This window comes from Thalia democratica, chromosome 7 (assembly GCF_965202585.1).
Source record: "Thalia democratica chromosome 7, ktThaDemo2.hap1.1, whole genome shotgun sequence".
Taxonomy (NCBI): domain Eukaryota; kingdom Metazoa; phylum Chordata; class Thaliacea; order Salpida; family Salpidae; genus Thalia; species Thalia democratica.
In genome coordinates, this window is record NC_139171.1 from 39,010,448 (window position 1) to 39,036,183 (window position 25,736).

Below are 25,736 nucleotides of genomic sequence, written 5' to 3' on the forward strand. Positions count from 1 at the left end.
CTTTAAAAAAAAGTATATTTAAAGCAATATAGAAACTTTTACTTTTAATATAAAAATGTTACGTTTTATAAGTAGATGTATAAATAAAATTTGACTAGGTAAAAAAAATACAACATTTTTAGGCAAAAGAAAAACAGTCTTAATTATCAAACAGCTTTATGGCTATAAATATCAAAGTGGCAAAAACAGATTTAATGTCTAAATTTAGTTTAAAGAACGTAAGAATTTAAAGCTTATTGTCTCCATTTTATAAGCTCTTGGGTGGCAATTTTTATAATGAAATTGAATTCAACGTGAATCAAGTTTCTCCAAAACCTTCGTGCAGGCCCCCAACTTTTGCTGGGGTACCTGGGACTGGAAATTCCGTGGAATATTCTGGCCAGCACACGACCATTACAATCTTCACCAACATCCCCACCTTATATATTTACATTTGAATTTTAAAACTTATGTGTCTTATAAAGTTAGTTCGAAAATGGCTGTTTTAATACTAAAATATTTTTTGTAACAACTTATGAATAATTTTTTTATGGCTGTTTACAGTATAGCAAACATACTTTTATCGTTATTTATAGAATACAAACATTTTATTCAATTATAGAACTTAAATATGACACGTATAAAAGGAAAAATTCAAAGTAAGAAATAAATATAAAATGTTAATATAAAAAAACAAATATTTTTTAATTAAACTAAATAACTTTTAAAATTTTTATATTATTTTTTGTTTGAATCATTGTTGAAAAACGGTTTAATTTCAAATAAATATACTATAAAATATGAATCATTATTTATCTAAAAATTAGTAATTGTATTTAAGAATGTTAAATTAACCGTTAAACTTAATAAAATTAAATAAAAAACAGATTAAAAAAGTTATAAATCTAACCATGAACCATGAGAAAAGAATTTGTCAAACTTCTTATATCTTGTTCAATGGAAGAATCGGGCTATAAAAAAAAATCAAAATTTTGAACTAAATTACAATTTGTTTCTAAAATAATGTTATACTTTTCGAAAGAAGAATTAGCTTTCCATCGTTTAAAATATAATATAACAGACACTAACTATATTTAGTTTATATTTATCGATTAGAATTATTTTAATCTCTATAAAATAAATATCGTATATTTATATCAAATTAGTTTTTAAGTTAAAAAATAGTATGAAGATTTGTTTGACTTATTCTAGGCAAAGCTTCTAGAATATTTTTTGTTCAATTGAAGCTTCTTTATATAAAAACTCATACTTATTAGGTTTAATGTTATATTTTAATATATATTATAATTCAGTACTTAATTAGTTGTATATTTTTAATTTATTTACTTAAAAGGTACACATTAAATAAATATACTAAGAAAAAATTTGTATCAAATAAATTATTTATTTATAAACTTTATTTAAATCTAAAATAACTTAGTCGTTTTTGAAAGTTTAAAAAATAAAAGAGTAGCATAACAAATTAATAAAGTTCAATTTTCTTATCTCTAAATACCTGAGGTTATAAATTTTACATTTAAACAGGTTTGAATTACTTCATTTAAAACAATAAGTACCTGTGCATAAAAATTAATTTCAGGTTTGCTAAAGTCATCAGTTGGTTTTTCAAAATAATCATCTATGACCACTTTCATATCTTCGCTTGATTTTTCATCGAAATTATCCAAACAGCTATTTATAGTCGGCTTAGAAAACCTATGAAACAAAATTAGCACTAAAAAATGTGAAAAAAAGTGAAAATTTTGTCATAAGCAATATTCAGGGTTCGTGCGCGAAATTTTTTTCATTTAGCCTGACTGGGACCAATTTAGCCTGACATTTTTTCAAAGTAAGGAAAATCCCTTTTAGAAGTCATTTTAGATATTGAGGGGTCTTAATTAGTACTATTGTAGTCTCCGACTTCAACTAGCTTTATCTCAAAAACATATTGAGCTTTAAAAGTCTGCAAAAAGCAACTCATAGCTTAGTTACAACTCAATATAATAAGACTAAATTGTGAAAAAGGTGATTGACCCCCCCCCCCTATGCCCTTAACATAACAAATTCAGTGATAAGTTTAAAAATAAGTGTTATATCTAACACTAGTGTAAAAATTTAATATATTACTAAATACAATTGCTCAATTTAATTAAGCATCAAGTAAATACATTATAACCAAAAGATTTAAATTAAAACAACGTGCACTGTCGTGTTTTATTAAAATTTAAAATGAAATGCTTAGACAAATATTGAAATTCAAACAAACAGCTAAGTTGTTGAAATATACTCTAATGTTTAAACTGTATTTTTTTTATGAAATTTCATAATTATGACGTATATAATCTACTCAAAACAAAATAATGAAGATTCATAAAAAATTTTAGAGATTCAACAAAAGGTTTTAAGCATTTATTTTTACAAATGCTGACTGATTTTTTCTTTAATAGTTTTCTAATCATTATTTAGAAATAAATTCACATCTTAATTTGATCTTAAAAAGATTTCTTAATTCTTTTTAATCAATAATTTTGTAGCATTTGAACTGAGAAAAACTGAGATTCTCAAATTTTAAATAAAAAACTGATTTAGCCTGACGTTTTTCAACTTTTTTCAAAAAAACTGATTTAGCCTGACTTAGCCTGATTTAGCCTGACGCGCACGAACCCTGAATATTATTTAAAAACTGCACTCTCAACTAATTACACGTTATATTATTATTAACCTTTTAAATATATATAAAACATGTCTCAAAGAAAGCTTTTTAGTAAAATTTTGTGTTAAAATTAAAGTGAAATTTTAACTATGTTTCTCACATAACTATAATTGTTCAGTAATTCAAAATGCATAACTTTTTGTAACAAAACTGTCAGTAAGTACACAACAAAAAACAAAGGTTTTGTTACAAAGTTTATAATTTGTTGTTATTTCACGAATAATAAAATTCTAAATAACTAAAACTTTAAAGTGTAGTTATTAAAAATTTGTAATTAACAAGTAGTTTAAATGTTTTCAACTGAAATTAAAGAGTTACCACTATTTAAAGAAAAATTAACTGGATCATATTTTTATTCTAAATTACTCATGGAGAATAGCCTAAATAGATCTAAATAAATCTAAGATATTGACGATATTGAATCGAACTAGCTTTTAAAATGAATTAGACCTACTTGTCATTAATTGTATGTGCAGCTATACATAGTTGACATTTACAATATAAACTTTTAGATTTGATATTTTTCAATATAAACCTTACTAGTTATAAATACATTTAGGTTTTATCAATAAGTTTTTTGTTAAAATAGTGCAAAAACATAAAATTTTATTGTTTTGAGTTTAAAATTCTACTAAGACTTTTAATATTTTTGGTGACTTAAATTAATAATAATTATTGATGCTCTCCTATAAAAACTTTTAATTAAATGCTGATCCCAAATATTTTGGAAAAGTTAGAAGCTAAGCAGCAGGCGACTGTACTTAAAATTTTAACTAAAAATATTTAATTTAATTTCATCGATTGATTAAAACTTCTCTGAATGAAAAATCCGAACTGCCAAATGTTTCAGAGTAAAGAGTAATATATAAATTGTAAAAACCAATCTAAACTTATTTGCTATATTTGCTATAATTAAGTGCTCAACAGTCACGAACTAAACTGTTTAGTTGACAATAACTTTTTTTTTTCACAACTTTAACTTAAAAATGTATTAATTGAAAAAAAAAGAATTTATGAAGTAGAAATAATGAAATAAATTTTTTAAACTAATTGTTATATTTATATATTTTTTACTTTTTCATCGTTTGATAGCAAGTATGAAGTTGATTTAAATCTTTATTTTGTTGTTTGTTCACTCTGACGTATAAATAGTTGCAAATTTCGTCTAAGCTGTTGATTTTGCGACAAATTTGCACCACAAAGCAAGTATCACTGAACTCAACGGATATTCCACTTTTTGAATCACTACGATCTATTATTTGAAGTATTTTTTAAAGTTAAACTTGTTTAACCCTTGAAATTTTTACCTATAAAATTATACCTTATAAGTAAAAAGACTCTTTGACACAATTAAAGTTTTATTTTTTTTAAATATATAAACTTTGAAAATAATGTATTTACTGCTAAAAGTCAAACTTTTTATAACAGATGTTTAACTTCCAGTAAACATGTTTTTAGCTATTATGAAACTAACCAGTAGACAAATTTGAATCCCATGGAATTTTTCTCAAAATTCTACGAACATCAGACAAACTCATTTGTAGTTTATTAGCTACCTATTTAGAATTAATAAATTTTTACATAAACATATGTTTATTTAAGAAACACTAAACACAAACTAAAAACAAAAATAAAATAAAAATTAAATCAACCGGGGTTTCCCAAACCTTATTATTTATTAATCGCCGCTCTTCACTACAAACCCCAAAATATTTAGTGTCATTTAGTTGTTGTTGCTTTACTATTTATCGCCCTAAGTTTTTTAGTCTTAACTACAAACCTCAGAATATCTAGTGTAAGTTTTAAAAATTTGATTCAAAGAATATCTTGTGTAAGTTTCGTATCACCCGTCAATTATCCCTCAGACTTTTTTTACTCTTCATTACAAACTCCACATCTTTTAGTTTAAGTTTCAAAAATTCCGGCTCCAAGAATATCTAATGTAAGTTAGTTGTTGATACCTAACTAGTCACACCCCCTTACTAGTTATTGCCGTTCGACCTACTAAAAACGCCCAAAAGGGGGTTGAGTTATTGCCCTTTTGGTAAACCCCGGTATAGACTAAATTATTAATTTTTTGTTTTTAACTAAAACACAGAAAAAAAACTTACTTTCACAGTTGAAAATGAAAATTGGTGCGAAACCTTTTCGTTTTTGTCTAAAAATTTTAATAAAATTAATAAACAACCTTAATACAACTTATAAAAATATACTTATTTAACGCTAAATATTTTTTAAGTCAACAAAAAAAAAATCTAGTACTAAATGGGTATTATTTGAAAATATAAATTTATGCAAACTTATAATCTTCACTTCCTTTTCATAAAATAATTTTTTTCTCAATAACTAATACTTGTCATTTACAACTAATGTATAAATGCTGAAAAACAGTTATTAAATACTTTATATTTTCAGAACATATTTTGTCAGTTTTATTTGTTGTTTTTTAAGGTGAAATTTAGCAAGAAATTAAAAAAAATAAAATACAACCGATAAAATACAAAACTGTTAAAAATAGAACATATAACTTTTTTACTTACCGCATCTTAATATATTTAATTTTTGAAAGAAAAATCTAATTGATACTTACTACAAAAAAACTCAATAAGTAAACAACAAACTAAAATGTTAAAATTTTATTTGTCATAACGTCGTAAAAAATAGAAATATCTAATAGAAAAAAAACAATAAAATAATACACTATAATACATTATCAAAAATTATACACACTCACTGAATCTACTGAGTAAAATGAATATTTTTATTTAGATTTAATTCTAATTTAAAACAAACTTTTCATTTGCAGAGCGGTGGCAACAATAGGGCATACCCTAGCAAGTTTAGCGATTTGCTTGATGCCTTCACTACACCTCACACTACAGCTAGTATCACTGTTTAACATGACATTAATATGACCTGCTGATTCCAAGTAGCACAGAAGCGTTTCCAATGCTGTTCAGATAAAAAAATAAACAAAACTATATTTTACTTTTAACAATGTTTGTTTTTGTTTTTTTTCTTTCAAAAACTAGTTATTTAATGTGTTTAAAAATTTTTAACCGCTACTTTATACAAATGGAAATTTAAAGCAAAATTTACTACCAAAATTGGATAAAAAACTGATACATAATACTGATCTGGAGAATTACATGTAATGTTGGAAAGCTAACTTGTTTTTAAATTGTTTTTGGCATCTTATTAAATAACTCCAAACAATTGTTTGCTTTACATTCTAGTAACATAACAAGCTTTGCTGAACATTCATGAAAATTAACTTTGTCACAATAAAAGTAAAAGATTAAAAACTAAGTTCCATTCATTAGACAACAATAACAGCAGCCTAAATGACTTGGTCTAAAGAAAAAGGCAAAGTAAAATACATCTTGCTGTCATAGAGCAACACAGGTCAAACTAACTTTTGTTTGTAGTAAGAAATCTAAAGTTTAAGCATGGTAACTGTTCTTTGTTTATTAGTAAAACATGAGTTTTTATTTAAAACCAAAACTAGAAAAACAATTAAATAAAAACAGTCAGTATGCAATTTTGATACTCATAAACAAATCAATTACGATAATTTTTCATGAGAATAATCTTTTTAGTAGAAAGTATTAAATTTATAATGGTTAAAAATACTTTAAACCATTGTATCAAACTATTTAGCATCATTAAGTTTTATTACATTGCACCTTTTAGTTACTAGAGTCTATTAGTTTTTTATATTAATCTATTACATTTATTATGATATATTTTTATTTCAATAACCTGTTTATATTTATCAAAATATTTTTATTTAAGTTTACTAAAACCAAATTTCTATTAGTTTATCTTCATACCGCTTTGAACTTTTAGTTTAAATTTTACAACATTGTTTTTGCTTTTAATACTAAAACTAATTTTGAAACAAAAGTCTGTAATACTATAACTATATTGCTAGTAAGAAATTTTTAACCCAAATAAAGATTTCGAGGTAAGGTAATGCTTTAAGCTAGTATATATTTTTTAGTTAACTCAGCTAAAAAATTTTTGAAGAAATAAACTATTTAAAACTTAAATTTTATCATTTTATTTAACTTTTTAAAACTTTAAACATTCCTAAATATGGAGCTCAATTATTTTAGCAATCATTGCAAATAAAAACAGCTTTTTAAACGATGAAATCAAGCAACCTCAGGATTTTTTATTAGTGCAGTTAAATTACTACGATTATTTATCAAGAAGTAAAAACTATATTTACGATTTAAAAGCAAACAAGTTTAAATAGTATTACTGTCCCAATAAAACTGTTTAAAAAGAAGCATTTTAAGTGTTATACTGTCGGCTTGCGCAGAACATGACAAATAACTTTACAACTTTTTTTAATATCCCAACACTAAGCTACAAAAGTTCAAAGCAAGCTAATCCGATTTCACAAAGGTGTTTTGAGCATAAAGGGACACATGAATTTAAAGCAGAAAAACATTTACTATGAATTTATGCATATATCAGATATTTTATTTTTTATAAAATTAGTTTTTTTGTTTTTTAAGCAAAAGCTTTAGTACTTTTTTGGTTTTTTATTTTATTTTTGTTTTCATTTTATATGGTTATTGGTTGTAGTTAATAATATTAAAAGAAATATTTTTTTTTAAGTTTAAACTAATATACAACTAAATATACTGCTTTTTTTTTGTGTACAAACAATGTAAATTTATTTTTAGTTTGAACCTTTTTTTACATTTATTGTTAATCTAAAAGATTTTAAAACATATGCCAAGCTATAGTGATAGAGCTGGACAAATGTTTATGATAAAAGTTTTTTTTTAGCAAGCATAATATAAAATCAATCAAATCATGCTTCAAAATACTAGCTCAAGAACGAGGAGGCACACTGTCACTGAAGATTGTTAGTTAATATATTACAGTTCGTTTAAATAAATAAAGTTGTTAAAACGGAAGTTTGTTGATTTCTTTTTTTTTAAATAAACATTTTTGATTTAGTATTATGGTTATTATTGTTCAAATGTATTGCAGTATTAAACAAAACTTTAGTAGTTTTAATAAACATTTTTTTAATCTTTTTGTTTTGAAAATTTTATAATCAGTGAAAAACTGTTTACCAATAAACAAATTACTTTTTAAAGACTCCAATTTTAAAAAGTAACAAAGATTAATGTATTATGATTTTTTTCTATATTTAACTAGAATTATTTTAAAGGTAATGAAAACAAAAATGAAAAATTAAACATGGTAGAGCTTGACAAACTTAACGACATAAGAAAATTTAGTCGTGGAAATTCAATGAGCTGCATTTCGGGTAATACTGTAAGTTTTAAGTTAATATACAAAAATTTTTCATTTTTGAAATACTTAATGTAAAATTTTCGACTTTTAAAATACTCGATTTTCAAATAACTTTTCTTATGAAGGTCAAAACACTATCAAAAACTTTTCAACGGATCACCTAACCACTTCTTTGGCATCTACCAATTTAACACATACCTTAACAATACTATTATCTACTTATGCGACGATCAAAACATTTCTATTTGTTTCTGATACCAAAATTTTTTTAAGTATTTTTATAATGGAGATAAATATATTTTCAACTTTATGACAACAATGTTTGTTTTTAAGTCTTGTTGACTAAATAAAGGTGTTTTAAAGTACTATAGATGAACTAAACTAATACCCGAACAACTATTTCGTGACGTTTTTGTTCTACATTGTAATAAGCTTTCCCTTTAATAAAGCCTGAAATAAAAATTTAAATAGATTTTATCTACTTAGAACTTCTGAAATTACATTTATATTTGTACAAAAACAATACAATTTAGTGTAAAATTAAATAATTACCATTGCATGAAAAACTCAGGATTATTTTATTTATAGCTATACTTGTTTTTTAATAAACTTATTTATTATATTTACTAAGTGCTCCTAAAAACCACAGATGTTGAACAGAAGGTCATCTTGCTACAATATGATGTCGAGCAAACCGAGCACAATAGTTTCTACGAGCAGCAGAGAAAGAAGGTTGTCATTTGCTCCGTCGCTAGCAAGATGTAACAGTAGAAAATTTTCCTTGTTTTCATTCAACCAGGTTTTTTTATGACTAAATATAATAACAATGTGTTCTTCACTTGAGCTTGGTATGCTTTGTTTTATTTAAATTTTTGCAAATGACAACCACAAAACTCAATTAAAAGTAAGGGAACATATTAAACTTTCAAGTCAGGCCACAATATTTAAACTTTTTTTGATAAAATGTTACTTGATTATTTAAAAAAAATATAAAATATAATCAGCAGAATAACTTTTGTAGAAAATAAAGAAATATAAACAAAACACTAGCTAACTTTAACTTTTAATAAAATTAATTGTTTAGTGCAGGGTTTCCAAAACTCCTTTTCATAAACGCCCCCTTGGCGGAAATTTAAAATAATAAAAAGCCCAAGTTATTAGATATCGCTCCTTTACTAGTTAATTACCCATTTACTTTTCCACCGCCTTACTATTTAATGTCCCTTTATATCCAAAAAAAAATCTCTAGCTAAAGAGACAATACTGCCCACTTTGGGGAACCCTGGTTTAGTGTTAAAGGTTGCTCAATTAAGCATTAATAGAAACATTAAACTAAAATAGTTTATAAGTTTGTTTTTTAATCATTCTAGTACAGCGTTTCCGAAATGGGCGATACCGCCCATTTTAAGCGATTTTAATAAAACGGGCGGCAATGAATAGTAAGGGGCAAAAGAAGCAATTTTAGAATTTGGGTAATACATGGGCGATATCTAGTAAGGCGGCAACAAGCAACTTGCACTAGATACTTGAGGGTTGTCATTTAGGAAGGCGATTATTTTCAAACCTCTTAACAATGGACGATTATGAAAATTAGAGCCTTTAAAAGTACAGAAAAAATTAATACATAAAGTATTATTAGTGAAAATAGTTCCAAATGTAATAACAAAAGTCATAAAATGTTGTAATGGTGTTATCATAAATTTCACTTTGTGACTTTATAAATTAAGCTTTTTTATCTAAATTGAAGACATTTAATTTTATTTGCAGTTTTACATAAACAAAACTATTTAGGTTAATTTTTTTATGAAAAGTTAACAGGGACATGGCACCAGCTTTAAAATTGCTTGTTCATAAAAAAGTTGTTGATACTAAATTTTTCAAGTATAATTTCAATAAGCCCAACTTTGCTAAGATAAAGGGATTCTATTCAAGGACATAAATATGTTGAATGTTAATCTAGTTTATATTATCATAAAGATGTTCAAGCTTTGATTGAAAAAACTTCGTTTACAACTTTTTAGTCTTCGATTTAAAAACTCCTATAAGCTTAATCAACCATTCTAAAATTTAATTTATTTTTTAATTAATTTAAACTACTTATTATGTGAATTATTATCATGACTATCACAATTTCTCATTATACTAGCTAATTGCATAAATTGATAATTGAAAGTTTAATATAAATTATTTTCGAAAATCATCAAACAATCTTTCTTAAACTTAATCAAATCGGTAATCTAAGAATATTGATATGAAGAAAAAAACACATTAAAGGGCTAAGGGGTTAGGCATTTTCTTACATGTTGATTTAAGTTTGAGGTGCTTTAACTAAGCTAACAGTAACTTTGTAAATTTTGTTTTTGAGATTTAAGGGTACAAAATCAGAAAGTTTAATAGGTTTCTAATGGATTTGCCAAATCAGAAAGGCGAAAAAAACTGTTTGAAAAAAATTATCTTCATGAGTTTTTAACCAATAGTTCTAAATATTTTACTGTCTAATCTTAAACTATTATATAATGTCTATTATTATCAATGTAATTATTGTATGCACTTTTAACATTTTGGATACAAATATACTTTATCTTTAAAAATACTTCTAATGGTCATATTTTTTAACGCTAAAATACGATTTTTCTATTAACGCAAAGAATATAACCTGAAAATTTGAAGTCAATCGCATAACAATGAAGGAGAATACGTGTTTTTCTTGTATTGTTATTTGAGAGAAAACTAACGATGGAAATACTGCAGTCTTAATTTATTTATTTACAAAAATGAACTTTTTATCAAAAGTTATTCTCTGCTTTTTTTTTTTTGAAGACAGACTTATATTTTCAAGCTTTCATACAAAAGCCACTGGTAGTTTTCGTTAAAACAATGCTCTTACCTCTTTACCTTAACTTTTTAGGCATCCCCATTCTAACCTACCTTATATATACTTACAAATATAAACGATGCAGTCCGATATTCTTTTGAAGTACTTCTAAACAAAATTTTAGCTTTGATAAAATAATTTCGTTAGGTTATTTTAGTTACCATGCATTACAGATCAAAGACATCTAGTATTAAAACCTTAAATAAGAAGAAGAACAAAATTATTAATTTAAAAATATAGCCTCTTTATCTTGGAATGGAAAACGAAAACTCGAAAACAACTTACGAAAATACATACAGATTAGAAGAAAACACGGATGAGAGATTTAGGTCGAAACTAGTTCAAGAAACTACCAAACAAGTATTCAAAATTAAAATTCTATAAAACACATTTTTATATAAGAATCCTATTAACCAAGCTTTTTAATCATAACAATATGATAAAATTGTAAACAACTGAAATAGTTCTAGTTTATTAACATCTATATTTTTCTTAAATATTTAGCTACAATTTAAAATATAACAGATAAATATGTCGTGTCGTATAAAAAAACTATCTAATAGATTATTTTAACATATTTAGCAACCATATTTAAAAATATTAGGTTTATAACTAGCAAAAGCACTAAACTTAATTAGAGGTTAATATAAATTTATATAATATTTCGTGCTAGAATTTAACTTAGACTACTTAAATAAATCAATAAAAAATATTCTTCACATGTAAAATATTAGCATTATAATTTATTTTTCAGGTTTTAGATGATATTTTAGACAGTTGTAAGTACGTTCCCACCTTAGAAAACAAAAGTAAGTTTATTAGTTTTTGGTATTTACAAAACTTGTTTTTGCAAAGTTTCTTATAATTAAAACATGTTTTTTGCTGAACACTTTGAGAAATATATAAACTTTAAAATTTTTTTTTTTAGCTATTTAATACTTTTTTCACAGAACCTAATATTTTCAAAATACTAACTTTCTTTATTGTCAAAATGTTTAACAGTTAGTTAGTGTATTTTTTTAACTACCAAACAAGCCCTAAACTTTATTATATAAATAAATAAATAATAACTTTAAAAATTAAAACAACTAAAAAAACATTAAGTCAATAATAACTAATTTATATTAAAAAACAAATGTATAAGAAAAATTAATTATATTTTTCTATAATAAATACTTTATCGAAATACTTTTTTACATAAGTTGACAATGAAATATCAAACTATATTGTTAAAGTCTACAAATTCTCATAAACTTTAAAAAGTGCTTAATGATAGTATTTGAAACTATTTTGTAATAGGAAAGTTGAATTTTTTCAACTTTACCCACAAACGGTCGCTTTAGTGCTTTGTACTTAAACCCGTTTGGTTGAAATCACAACAGCGGTTTTTCGCGACTATTCCTGCCTAATGAGTCCTAACTAGGACGAAACCGGTCGTAGGATTGTCTCGGATGCCGTTGTTGTTGATCTTGCGGCAAAGTTCAACAATTATTATTGATGGCGCGAAACATCTCAACTCTGTTGATGATGGCCGTAATAACTACTGGGGAATGGGAAAGGAAATAACTATAGTACTCGTACTCGTATAACTCGTGTTTATTCACTTATCTGGACAGTTTCGGTCAAATTTATAAATTCTACAATTTTGTTTATTATTATGAAGTAACAATAATACTAAAGATAACATTATATCTTTGTTTAAAACTAGTTTAGTAATCAAAATCTTTGCATGTAGAGTAAATCACTTTCGAAATTTTCAAAACAATGTTATTTAAAATATAACTTTTAGTTTTTTATTCAAATTTTCAAAGCTTTTTTTGTAGGTAATTAAATTCTGAGTTTTTAGAAAATGAATGTATAACAGTTGCTTTATGTTTTATTTCTAATTCAAACAATATAACAAAAGTTATTAATTCAAACACTTTTTGTTTAAGATGAGGAGCATGACTATATATGTATTTTTAAAAGTTATATAAGTTTGAAACACTTAACATACCAGGTCTTATAAATGGACACGAATTCAAAAAAAGAAAACGATTTGCACTAACCATTAAAAACTAACCATTTAGCTTTTATCATTTATCATTTTAATATATACTACTCACAATTACTATATATATATATATATATAACTTTAAAACTTTTATTATGCATTGCATTATATGCAGAAGTTATATTATTATATAAAAAAAATGAATTTTTGTACTTATCCGGACATGTTTACAGAAAAATCTTACCCAACGTGTCCGGATAAGTGAATAAGCACTGCAGTGAAGCTTAGTATTTTGTATTTCAATAAATAAGACTCAACATTTTTATATTAAATATATAGCTTAGCACAGTAAGATTATCTTTAAAAATTGCAAACATAACTATTCTTAATTCAGTTCCAAAACAGGATCGTGTTTGAAAAACTGGTCAAACAATATTGATGGCGGAAGTCTGGCGAAGCTCATTGTGAAGGAAGTTCAAGAAAAAATAAAAACACTCGGAATGAAAAGGTTTTTTTTTTCGAAAAGTAAACAGTTTGTTAAAATTGTTAATTAAACTTAACACGTAAGCTGTACAGACTTTACTACAAGCTTGCAGTTTTGTTTTCCGTTTTACCGAAATAAAAATATGCAGAATAGTAATTTTTAATCTAAGTACACGTCTTAGATATAATTTCTAAAACATGTTTACTAAACAGGCACAAGCTAGTGGTAAACGCAGTTGTGAGTCAGGCGAAAGGACAGGGCTTGAGGGTCGTCAGCAGATGCTTGTGGGACGCGGGTAAAGATGGTCACGTGACCGTTCAAGCTTCAAACTCCGACATACACGTCATAGTTATCGTGCACGGTCTGCACTACGAGTGATGACGTCACAAACAACAAACTTAATTTCGTTGCACCAACAACAAAATAGTGTTGTCAATACTATAAAAGTGTAGAAGTTATTTCTTTTATCGAACAAAATTTTTAACATATACCTAAAGTTTAAGATAATTTCCTTATAAACATATTTAACGAGAATTTTAACCTAAAAAAAATTGCTTTATACCTAAATCTTTAACAACTTAGTTACATAACAAGAGTTCGTTGTAACTTTTATGATTTCAATTATTCAAAAAACATACCGCATTATTTTTTTAATACACTGTACACTGACTTTTTTAATTTTAATTTCTGATCAGACCTCATATTTTAATTTAGTTTATTTTTATAAATTTTGTTATAATTTTCTATGCTAATGTGTTTTCAGTTTTTTAAAATTAACAGTGAAAATAATAAACGACACAAAACAACTGATTAGAATTTTTACAACTAACTTTCTTTTTCAAGATCTAGTTCTTCGATTGTCCGTTCACAGTGCATTGATACATATTTTCCTTGTAATTTGCTGTGCTCCCTTGAAATTTAAAACTTTATAAATTTACTTACAAATATTAAACCTGAGGATGCGCTAAACGAAATTGATTAATAAACTTTTTTTGAAAATGAATGACTTATGTTTAAATTTTTTAGTTAAAACTAGTACCAAAACCAAATTATTCAACTATTAAATAAACTTAAAATTTTTACTTACTCGTCATTTGTAAACAGCTTTTTAACAAGCTTATTGATTGTAGATCTATCCATCAATCGGCTGTTCACATGTCTTCCCAACTCAAACATGTCTTCGTTCTATTTAAATAATATTTATATAATATTTTATCATTTTTACTACCTAATTCAAATTTTATGAATAACAAGAATAAAAAATATTACTTTTTATTATTAAAATTTTAACTTTATCAAGTGCGCGTTTTTTTTTTGGGTTTATTCGACAACTAAGTTTTAACGTTTAAAACAAAAAATACTTTGAAAACTTTTTAATCCCTACCTACTCCTACTGTACAACTGTGTACTGCAAATTAAAAATAAAAATAAAATTTAAAAATGCCTATGTTTTAAAACCTAAGGAACACATAATGATTCAGTAAAAAGGTTTTATGAGGCAACTTAGGTAAACTTTATGTTTGCTCTTAAAAAATGCTATACTAATGTGTGTCAATGAATTTTGACCATAAAGTTTGAAAGCAGTAAATGAAACTACATTCACAAAAAAACAAGAATAAAAATTGGTAAAATAACATTTGAAAAATGACTGTTGGCTTTATACTCTTTAGCACGTTTTTAAACTTTAAATAATAACTTTTAGTTGACCATAAATCTTCAAAGAGCTATATAAAGTTATATCTTTACTGACAACTAGCGGATATTATTCATTGTTAGGTTTTAAGTAAAAGAATGTAAAACTATAAAGCAACTGATAAAATGGTAATTACATTGGGATCAAGAAAGAGATGACAATGTGATTGTTTGTTGTCCCTACCAGCTCTACCTGTTTCCTGGACGTATCTTTCAAATGACCTGTTATTAAATTTGTATCCAATTTAACAATCATAAAAATATATAATTATTCTCACGGCTACAGCTCATATAGATTATTACGTTATAGTTCTTTATTTGTATGTTGAAATAACAATTTTTGCCGCCACTAAACATTACTCTAACTGTAAAGTAGCATTTGATTTATTTAAAATATATGTAAAGAGAGTTCATACAAACCCAAAAGCTAATAGATATTTTTATAGGTAATAAAATGCTAATTATGTATTTATAAGTGTTAATTGCTATGAAAAAATACTAAAAATAAATTTTTTATGTTTGCAGTTTTAGATTTCAGTTAAACTTCAAAGCTTTACTTTGCACTATTCAGAAAGTAATAACGACTTTAACAAAACTGAAATTTGTTAAGTCAACACGAGGACACTAGAAATGTTAGACTAACATAGGCATGTTGTAATGGATGACGGCTCTTACGTCATTTTTGTCGATACCCATTCCAAATGCGACTGTTGCGACGACAATTCTCAAGCTGCCATTCATAAACCTTGTCTGAACTCTCTTTCTCTCCGCTGAACTCATTCCTTGGTATTAAAAAAAAATTGTTTAGTTTTGATATTAGGAGTAGATACATAATGAAAATTTACAGCTTATCCTAATTTGTTTATTTATATCTAATATAGAATAAGTTTAAAGTATAAAATAATTGAATTTAGTTATTTTGCATTTAATTAAGATTTTATTAGAGTTGAAACAATTATTTTTATTTTAACGAAATTAAACAAAAATAAATTTTTTGAACTGTAACAAACATAGTTTACTATGTAAAGTTCTAATTTTTACAATATGTCAAACTGCATTCAAACTAAACAGGCTAGCCACAACAGATGCAAGATATTCAAAATTAACTAACATATAATATTATTTTTACTGTATACAAAGCATCATAAAAAATGTAATACCTGCATGATAACAATCAGCACTCCAACTGACTGCCTGCTTCTTTACACCTATTTGAAATAAAACGTTAGCACATTTACACGTACGTGTGAAAAAACCAAAACAACGTTTGTTACCTTTTGACGACGTGCTTTTACTTCTTTTGTTTCCTTTTTGCGTTTCCAAATCTTCTAGATGATCATAGTTCTACAAATTATTTTTATTCAAAACATTTTATCAATTTGAACAATTAATATTGAATTTTACAAACTGTTTCAATTAAACTCTGAAACTTGGTTCGAAGTCTAGAAGAAATTCTGACGACTTCTTCTCTTCTCGTGCAATAAACTATAATCGAATCTAGTTTACTGAATCTCTCACCCATTAGCAAACTTTCCAAAGCCTGTTTGTTGTGTAATAAAATTTTTGTAGAGATTATATGCCCATTTGATAATAAAGAAGAATATTAAACGGTTGAGATTTCTTTAAAAAACAAGAATTAACAAAAAATTAAGTTAGGTTATTTTCAGTGCACAAAACGATGTAATGTGAAATAAAAGTAACTATAAATTTTAATATATCAATAAACACTTACAAGCTAATGGACTTGCACTGTGCAGCCCGCGAACAAAAATATTTAGCCCGAGACTTATTTTTCGGTGGAGAATTCTCTTATGCAAATAAAACTTAGCTTCTCGAAAACAAGTATTTTAAGAGCAGCTCTTATTTTGATTTATAGAAGACAATAGTGTCTGTTAAGTGATTGTTTTATTTTAATTTTTCTTTGTTTTTTTTTTAATAAAAATTTTCAAATTATGTGGCCGGCTGATTATTTTTATACAAGTCCGACCCGCAAAACTTTTACTTTGATAAATCTGGCCCGTCCTATAGAAAATTTAACTCATACTTTCAAAGAGGTAACCACTAAACAAACACTTAAAAGTTTTATAAGTTTTGAGCAAACTAAAATTTTTAAACTTTTGAACTAACTTGTACAATTAAATGTATTTCAACTAAATTGCACAAAATATATTTTTAACCTCATCTTTGTACTGGTCTCTAGAAACGGACAGTGACAAGTTTCTTGGAAGCATCATGTGAGAAATAACACCATCTTTGTCATTAACACCTAGTATTAATAAAAATAAAATTTCAAGTAAAAAACTTTTGTGCTAAATTCTCATGAAATGTAGTCTTATGAACTACAAATACTATCGACTTTATAATGATACCTTGTTAGATAATTAATAATTTAGGACTTTTTTTTCAAAACTTAATTTCACAGTATTTATTAACTGAAAAAAAAAAGTATAATCAGAGTATTCAATTTACTTTTCTTAAAAATAAAAGTTAAATTTAAGATTTTTTTCTGACCTACTTTTTATTTATTAGCTTAGATCTGCGATAGATAACTCACAGTACATAATTTTTATAACTAACTTAAAAATTTTTACTTCAAAAGGTAAATTACCAATTAGCTTAGCAATGGATGAGCATGTTGATTTTGTGGCAGTGGCCGTCAACCCAATTATTCTATCAATTCCACAACTTTTTAAAACCTATTCACAAAATCGGTAACTTTTGATAAAAGTATGTTTAATGTATATAGCTTTCAAAAATTAAAATTAAAACAAGTGGTAACTAAGTACAACTGAATACTTAATAGTTAAGAAACTTTTAAGATAATTTTATGTTTGCTTTCTATTTGTTAAATGTATAAAATGTCTAAAACAATAGAAATCTATCTATTACAAAATACTTTCAAATGTTAAAGGAAACAAAAAAAAATTTCATCTTAAATCGCTTTAAATACATAAAAACGTTAATGATAGCTCCTGCTTACTGGATTTTAATTAAATTAAGAGAACATTTTTTACAAATTTGACACAAAATTAAATATAAACTCGTTATGAATTATCAAAAAACAAAAAAAAAGGAAAAAGTATAAATATAAATATTATAAATTACATCTTAATAAAATATATAAAGTATTGGACAAAGTAATAAAATAAATCAAAGTTTTTATTTTGCATAACTTAATCTCGAGTCTTTAAAATATTACTTATCAAAAATATGAGTTTTTAATACCTGGCACAATCTGAGGTAAGAAGGCCTGAAGTTGTGCGACCACTCAGATATGCAATGACACTCGTCTAAACATACTAAAGCCACTGGAGGCAACCTTGACAATGGGCTTGATTGTGGCGTCATATTTGCCCATGATGTGATTGCTTCGGGTGATAGTAACAAAATTGATACCTAACATTTAAAATTTGTATAAGAAACATTTATTTGTTATGAAAAATTTTTTATATAATAACCATAATCAATACAACTATAATAGATAACGACTATTTTAAATAAAGTTTTATATACTTTTACAGTTTATAGTAGAAAATAACATACTTCTTAACTTCATAAACACTTGAGTGTATACATAATTTTCTAAACTAAATATACAGATTTTTACTAACAACTATCTTTTGTTATATTACATAATAAACGTTTATTAATAAAAATTAAAGGTAGTCCATAACAATAACGTTTTAAAATACTGTAAAAAGTATTGGTTACAACTAATTAGTGTAAATTAGTGTAATTAGCAGCAGCTTAAACACTCACTCTACAAATTTTACGCTTTGTAATTTATCTATTGAAAAAAAATAACCAACGAAGTATTTAAACAATTAAGTAGGTTAGTATGTATTGTACCATAAGCAAATATCAAAGTTATAAAGACCATCAGAGTATATGTCACATCTTTATGAAATAAATATAATTTGCTTTCGTTTACATTGTAATCAATAACCTCTTCATTTTCTAGTTGAGCCATTGCTTTTTCACGTTGAGTTTTTGTTAAACCAGAATGGATTCTAACAGCTTTTAAGAACTTAGGCAGACCTTTCACCTAAAATAGCATAAAAAACGTTGTAAAAAAATCATTCTAAATATAACTATTTTAAACTGATTGTTTAAATAAAAATTTTCTTTATGTTTTTTTGCAACTTCACAAGTTAGAAATTTTAAGAAATGATATAATAAATATTTAAAACGTTAAAGTTTAAGGTTTTTGTTAAAACATAGGTTTTACTCTCACATGCAATAATAACTTGTACCTGATCATCCATCAGCGAGACAAGCGGAGAAACAACAATAGTTATGCTTCTACGATGTTTGTGGTATAAGTAAGCAGGTAACTGGTAACACAATGACTTTCCCATACCAGTTGAAAGAACTAGGACTGTTGATTTACCTTCAATTTTAATAATTTAAATTATAAAATTTAACTTCGTAAAAGTTTAGTTACAACTAAGTTATAAAATTTTTTTTTTACTTTGTCACAACACATTTCAGAAACCTAATAAAATTCTTTGGACAGCTTCAGATTGCCCAGGTCTAAAGTTTTGATGTCCAAACATTTGTAGCGCCTCATCAACGACACTTTCGTCATAATCATCAATGAACAAAGGATCACACTGTGACATCACAACACGGTCTTCTTTTTGAGGAAAAAATGATGACTCCTCAATTATTTCTTCACTTTTAAAGGGTACTGCGTTCAAAATGTCTTCGATTGTTGCTACAATAATAATGTGATCACTTAAACATTGAAAACTACCAAAAATTCATAATAATAAATGTACTAAAATATTTTTTATATTCTATAAATTATTTGTGGTAAAAAACCAGTAGGCATAACACTAGTTGTAAAACGAATAAACAATTTGTTTCATTATTACATATAAAAATTAAATTTAGTATGGGAAACTTACACAAAGTTTTGTTTTTAATGTCTTATGTATTTGAAACTATAATAAGTATCTAAGTAAATGGTGAAAATATTTACAGATAAGTTATTATTTATACACAATAATAAATCATTGTATAAACTATAAAAAATAGACTTTAATATAATATCTAAAAAAACTAATGATATTTATTAAATATTTTTCTTATACGGTACAAACTTCAAACTTCAACATTTAAATTTATGGATAAATTATAAACTAAATAAATTGTAGTTCAACATGCATTAAGTTCAGTAAAAAATATTATTTAATCAAATATATAGATTACTTTTTATTTGCGAATTTCCAAGAACCATGTCAGCAGTAGACGTATTTTTACCTGTAAAATAATTTTTGATAGTATCACTAAATGATATAAAAAGGTAGAGTCAAGTTTTTTCATAACTATATTTGTTATAAAAGTTTATGGTAGTCTCATTTATATCTAATTACTATCTTTTATCTTCTTTATGGTGAGAGCTTAAAAATATTACCCTCTGAGAGATTAAACTTTATCATTTATCTGACGTTTTAAAAGTTGTTAAATTATTTATAAAAAATAAAAAAGTCAAAAACTGTTAGTTGTTTACAAAGTTAACAAGCTTTTAGTATAAACATTAAAAATGAAAAATTATATCTTAAACTGTTAAACTTGTATATTTTGGGTGGAAAAAAAAATTACCATTTTTCCAAGCATACGTAAAGATAATCTATACTTTAAAAAATATAAGCGAAAAAAATTGATATTATATTAAAACATTCCAGTACATTTTGAAGCCCAGTGACCAGTTTGACCACATTTGAAACATTTATCTTCAGATTTGTCTCTGAATTCAGACTTTTTGAAACCTCCACTTCTTCCCTTCCATCCACTGTAGCTTGATAATCCTTTCTTTTGCAACTTTTCTCTGTACACCTTAAAGTGTTTTTACATTAAAAAGTTATGCACAACTAGGTTTTAAATGGATATAAATTAACAAGCGCTAAATGCTTTTTTGTATGACACAAGATAAAACAGGTTGACTAAATTATTATATGCATTTTATTTCATACTTTTAAAAAATGAAAACAAAATTATATATTTTTCCTATAAATTGTTTCAACACTTGATTACCAACTTGATTTATGTTTTTGTAGATAACTCCTTTTAAGTATTTTTTTAGTTGTATTTTTTTTTCAATACTAATAAAAAAGACAATTAAAACTTATGAATTAAATAACTTTTCACATTTACTTATTAAACAAGTATATTTTAATTTTGACTGTATTACTAACTTGTTTGCGTAAAAACTTTCCTTGATTATTTCCACGCTTATAAATTTTTTGCTTCATTTGAACTCTCACAAAGTTATTGCTCACTAAACCATTAGATGATTTACTGCTACATGCTGATTTCTTAACAGTTGAGTCTAAAATTGTTTAAATAAATGCATAACTAAATACTGACAATATAAAGGTTGTAACATAAAAAAGAAAAAAAAATCACTAAGTTGAATACAAATATCAAATTATTTTAGTAAATATTAGATCATTCTAAAAAACTTAATGATTAGTAAGTAATAAATAGTAAATGAACATAAATTTTAGTTTTTACTAACTTTGGTTTTAATTATTCTGAAAAAAAAATTGAAAAAATTTGAAAATTTAATTTAAAAGGCTTCAGTATAAAAGTCTTTAACTTAAAACAATCTCTTCTTATTTTATAATAACAATTTTTTAATAAAAACTATAATTGACTCAAGCATCTAAAAATTATAGTATAATTAGTAGTGTTAAAAGTAATATTAAATATATAAATATTCAAAACATTTTAAGCAAATAAACCTTTTTCAATATTACATTTTTCAGCTTTGTTTATTGATTTTTCTTCAGATAATTTGTTTTCCATTTTTTCGAACTCGTTTAAGGTAGAAGGTTCTATTTTTTCATTCACCTCAGTGATTTTCTTGATGCGCGGTAAGGTGTTATCTGTTTTAGTGTTATCCTTTTTTGTCTGTTCTTCAACTATACAAGAGTTGACGGTAGTTTTTGAAGTAGGCTTATCTAAATTTATGCTTGAAGGTTTGTTTTCATCAGAAATATTCTCATGTAGTTTTTTGTCTGCAGGCTTAAGTTCCAATGAAGCATCAATTTTATCAAAAGTTGTTTTATCAAATGCTCTGTTAATTAAAGTTTTATCCTTTTTGAACATCATAAATGAACTTGCTTTTGTTCTTAGTTTACTTGAATTTTTCTTTAGTTCTAAAGTTTTTGGGTCATTAATCTTAAGTTCATTTGAGTTTAATACCTTTAAATTTTGATCGTTCTCAGTATGCTGTTTTTTGTTTACATTTGAGTCTGATTTTCTTTTTAGCTTAGATGAAAATTGTTTAAGTTTTGATGCATCTATAAACTTTGTTGGCTTTTTAAGTACATTTTCAGATGTTTTTGAATCAACAATTTTATTTGTAATTACAGGTAAGAGGTTTTTAGTATCTTTGATTTCTTCCTTTGTTGGTGTGTTGTTTTCAACTTCTTCTTCTCCCTTTTCTTTCTCTGTTTTAAGTAGTTTTGAATTCCAAATATTGTTTGTGTTTTTGCTTGTTTTGTCGTTACTTATTGATTTATCAACTTTAATTTTCTTTTCACTTTTCTTTTTTTCAGATATTTTCTTTTTAAGCCTAAAAAATTTAATAAGTCAAAATAGTACTAATTTTGATAAAATGTAAAGTCTATGCCTAGATATAATAAAATATAAGTAAAATATGAGTAAACTTTACTTATTATACTTATAGGATACTTATTTATCTTTAAAGTATCAAGTATACAAAACTATTGCTAAAGAAAACCATGTTGGTCTTTTTGAGTACAATAAAAAACTGTAAAACATTAAATTGAAGCATTGTAAAATTATTTTACAACAAACTCACTTCTGTACCTACCCTATAGGTGCTAACTATATTAAAAATTTCTTTAAAGTTTATGTTTGGAATAAACTTCATAAATTTTGATAAGATTTTATGTTTATTTTCTTTTGACTTTAACAACTTTATTTTATTTTGTCATTTTTATTTTGGTTACAAGAAACATTTTACATATCAAAATACTCAGAACTGGTGATTTTGCACAAAGAAACTTTTGTACAAAGAGTCATTTTCGCATGAAGGTCAATTTTTCACGAGAGTAAAATAAAAATAAGTGTATAAAAAACTATTTTAAAAAAATAACCTACCAATGCTAAGGGTTATGCGTAACATTGATAGTAAATAAAAAACTAATAATAATAAATGTAAAACAAAAAAAAATAAAAAAAAAAAAACAATCAAGGGGTAACATTGATTGTAAAAAAAAATAAAATATTTTTTTTAAATATGATGAAAAAAAAAACCAAGGGTTAGAGGTAACAGAGATAGTAGGAAAAAAAAAGTTAAAAAACAGAAGACATAAGTTAATAAAAAAAGTTTAAACCCGTGCAAAAGTGACCTTTTGTGAAAAAGTCATTTCATGCAAAAGTGTCTTTGTGCAAAAGTGTCCCTTTGTGCATATTTGGCACCTACCTCAAAATACTATATTCAGTTTTTTTTTGAGATACAAGAAACTACAGTAGGATAGTTCAACATATGAGGAAAATTAAAACTAAAAAGGCAAAATATATTATTTCATTAAGTATTTTTTCTCCTAGAACTTTTAATTATTTAATATCTATTAATGTTTCAGTATATTCTTTATTTCTTTATAATTTGCATTCAGAATTTTTTATCCAAAAAATATTCTTTTTTTTCTTTTAAAAAATTTTTAGAAGTTTTAAATTTAAATTTTTTTAGTTTTTATTTGTAAATCAAACATGTAAAGATTTTAACACTGTAAAAGATCATTCTCTTAAATTTTGAAGTCTCCAGCTTAGAAAACAGCAAATAGAACTTATATATATTTTTAGTTTTTAATAAATTTGGCACTTTGACAACTTTAATCTATATACTTTTCTTTACAAACCTTTAAGCAAAACTGAATTTATCTCAGAACTTAAGTATTTTTTTCATTTATAAAGCAAATTGCTGAGTTCATATTTTAAGCTTTCATTAACAAAAAGTTTAAAAATTTTAAATGAAAGAGTTTTTTCAACAACCCTGTTGCTTTGAAAACTAGAACTTTAATGTTAAATTATAAATTTTTTATGCTTTTTATTGTTACTAATAAAATCAAAGGTATTTAAAGGCTGACCTACATTAGTGTAAAGTAGTTTTTGGCCAAAGGGGGGTAAGCCATGTTTTTTACAAGTTGATCTTATTTTATACAGTTTTTACTAAGCTTCAAGCTGCTTTTTACCATTTAAAAAATTCGAATTGTTTTTAAGATATGACAGGTCAAATTCAGCCCGCATAATAGGTTGTTCCCTATGGGGAGAAAAAAAAGACTATTTCATTTAAAATCTATCTCCTCCTACATTTTTGAAGCAATCTTATATAAACTTTTACAGTTTGACCTTTATACAATAACAAAAAACATTACTTTGGACTTTTAAAAAGTTTAAGTAAAAATACTTTTTTTTTTGAAAATTTTAATTTTTTTAAAACGTTAAAATTCATAAGTAACATTTTTTTCTCATAATATAAAGAAAACTTCCTTAAAATTTTATGTTAATTGCTTGAAAAATGAAGGAGGAGATAGATTTTTAGAGATTTTTAAAATTTCCGAGAAAATTTATTCAAAAAATTTGCGGTTCATACATTTGTATTGGAAACTTTTTACAAAAAATTAATATCTAAAAAGTTAAATGATATTTTTAAATTCTATAAAAACTGGCTTGTAGTTTGTACTTAAAGCTTTCATTTTAATTTCAAAATCTAAATTTAATTTTTGTAAAAAAAAAATGTTGGACCTCCTCCCATGGACTTAAATTTAAACAGACTCAAAGTTTACTTATCATAAACAATATTCCTTTTTCAAAATAAAAATTAAGAGAATTATTGGAAAATTACTGGCATATTTATACAGAATATTATTAATTGAACTCATAAAAGATAAGAATTATTTTATTAACATACTTTTAAACTCAAAAACTATTAATTTTACTCTTTTTTTGACTTAGAATAAAACTCTTCGAATAAGAGAGACCAAAACTCGTACATTACGAACAAAAAGAAACAGTATAATTTTTCAATTACATAAACTGAGTTTTCATTTAGCGAATTAATCAGTTGTTCTAAATTTTCTAGAGCTGTTTGCAGTAAACTACTGTACAAATAAATTGGCATATTTTCACTCAATACAGCATATAAATTATTACTGCATAACTAGTACAATTAGGATTTCTTTTTATTTGTTTGTGAATGTTGTACTAAAATTATTCAAAAAACCTATTTAAAAAATTTATAAACAAACTAAGTTGTTTTACAAACTATTTTTAAGAAGTATTTAATTATTCATTAAAATTTTGGTGCAGAGTGAAAATATAAAAATATTCACTTTTTTAGAAACACGTATTTTATTTTTTTTGTCTAATGTGGTCTTCTTAAAAAAATAAAAATTCTTTGTAATTATAAAAACTAAAGCAAAAATTTACAAAGACAGCAATTCAAAAGTTTAAATATGTAAAGCAAAAATTTGAAAAAGAATACTCAAACCTGTTGTAGCTTAGATAAACTTTTTTTATATCATCTTTATCAATGTCTGTTTTTGTTGGAGCTTTGCCATTAGCAGATGTGAAGTTTTCTTCCCATTTTTTTAGAATTATTTTAATTTCAAACAAAGAATGAGACACATCCATTTATAAATAAGTAATTTACTTTAAAGATTTTCTTGATATTAATAAATAG

General features: G+C 25.0%; 1 protein-coding gene across 1 annotated transcript; it reads right to left on the reverse strand.

Annotated features, from left to right (window-relative positions):
* Window positions 1–77: 77 nt before the first annotated feature.
* On the reverse strand, window positions 78–25,712 carry LOC145840206 (ATP-dependent DNA helicase Q4-like). The gene is made up of 25 exons (XM_082947374.1): window positions 25,545–25,712; window positions 21,766–22,601; window positions 21,217–21,350; window positions 20,710–20,857; window positions 20,231–20,281; window positions 19,512–19,733; window positions 19,270–19,406; window positions 18,963–19,061; window positions 18,242–18,412; window positions 17,625–17,712; window positions 17,194–17,282; window positions 16,425–16,556; window positions 16,291–16,360; window positions 16,177–16,224; window positions 15,660–15,798; window positions 15,154–15,238; window positions 14,412–14,509; window positions 14,155–14,234; window positions 5,486–5,644; window positions 4,804–4,850; window positions 4,167–4,248; window positions 3,767–3,944; window positions 1,557–1,695; window positions 890–950; window positions 78–418 (listed from the first exon to the last, which is right to left on the reverse strand). Exons 1-25 carry the CDS (start codon window positions 25,685–25,687, stop codon window positions 234–236), a joined length of 3,621 nt encoding a protein of 1,206 aa, XP_082803500.1. The 5' UTR covers window positions 25,688–25,712; the 3' UTR covers window positions 78–233.
* Between the last annotated feature and the right edge of the window lie 24 nt (window positions 25,713–25,736).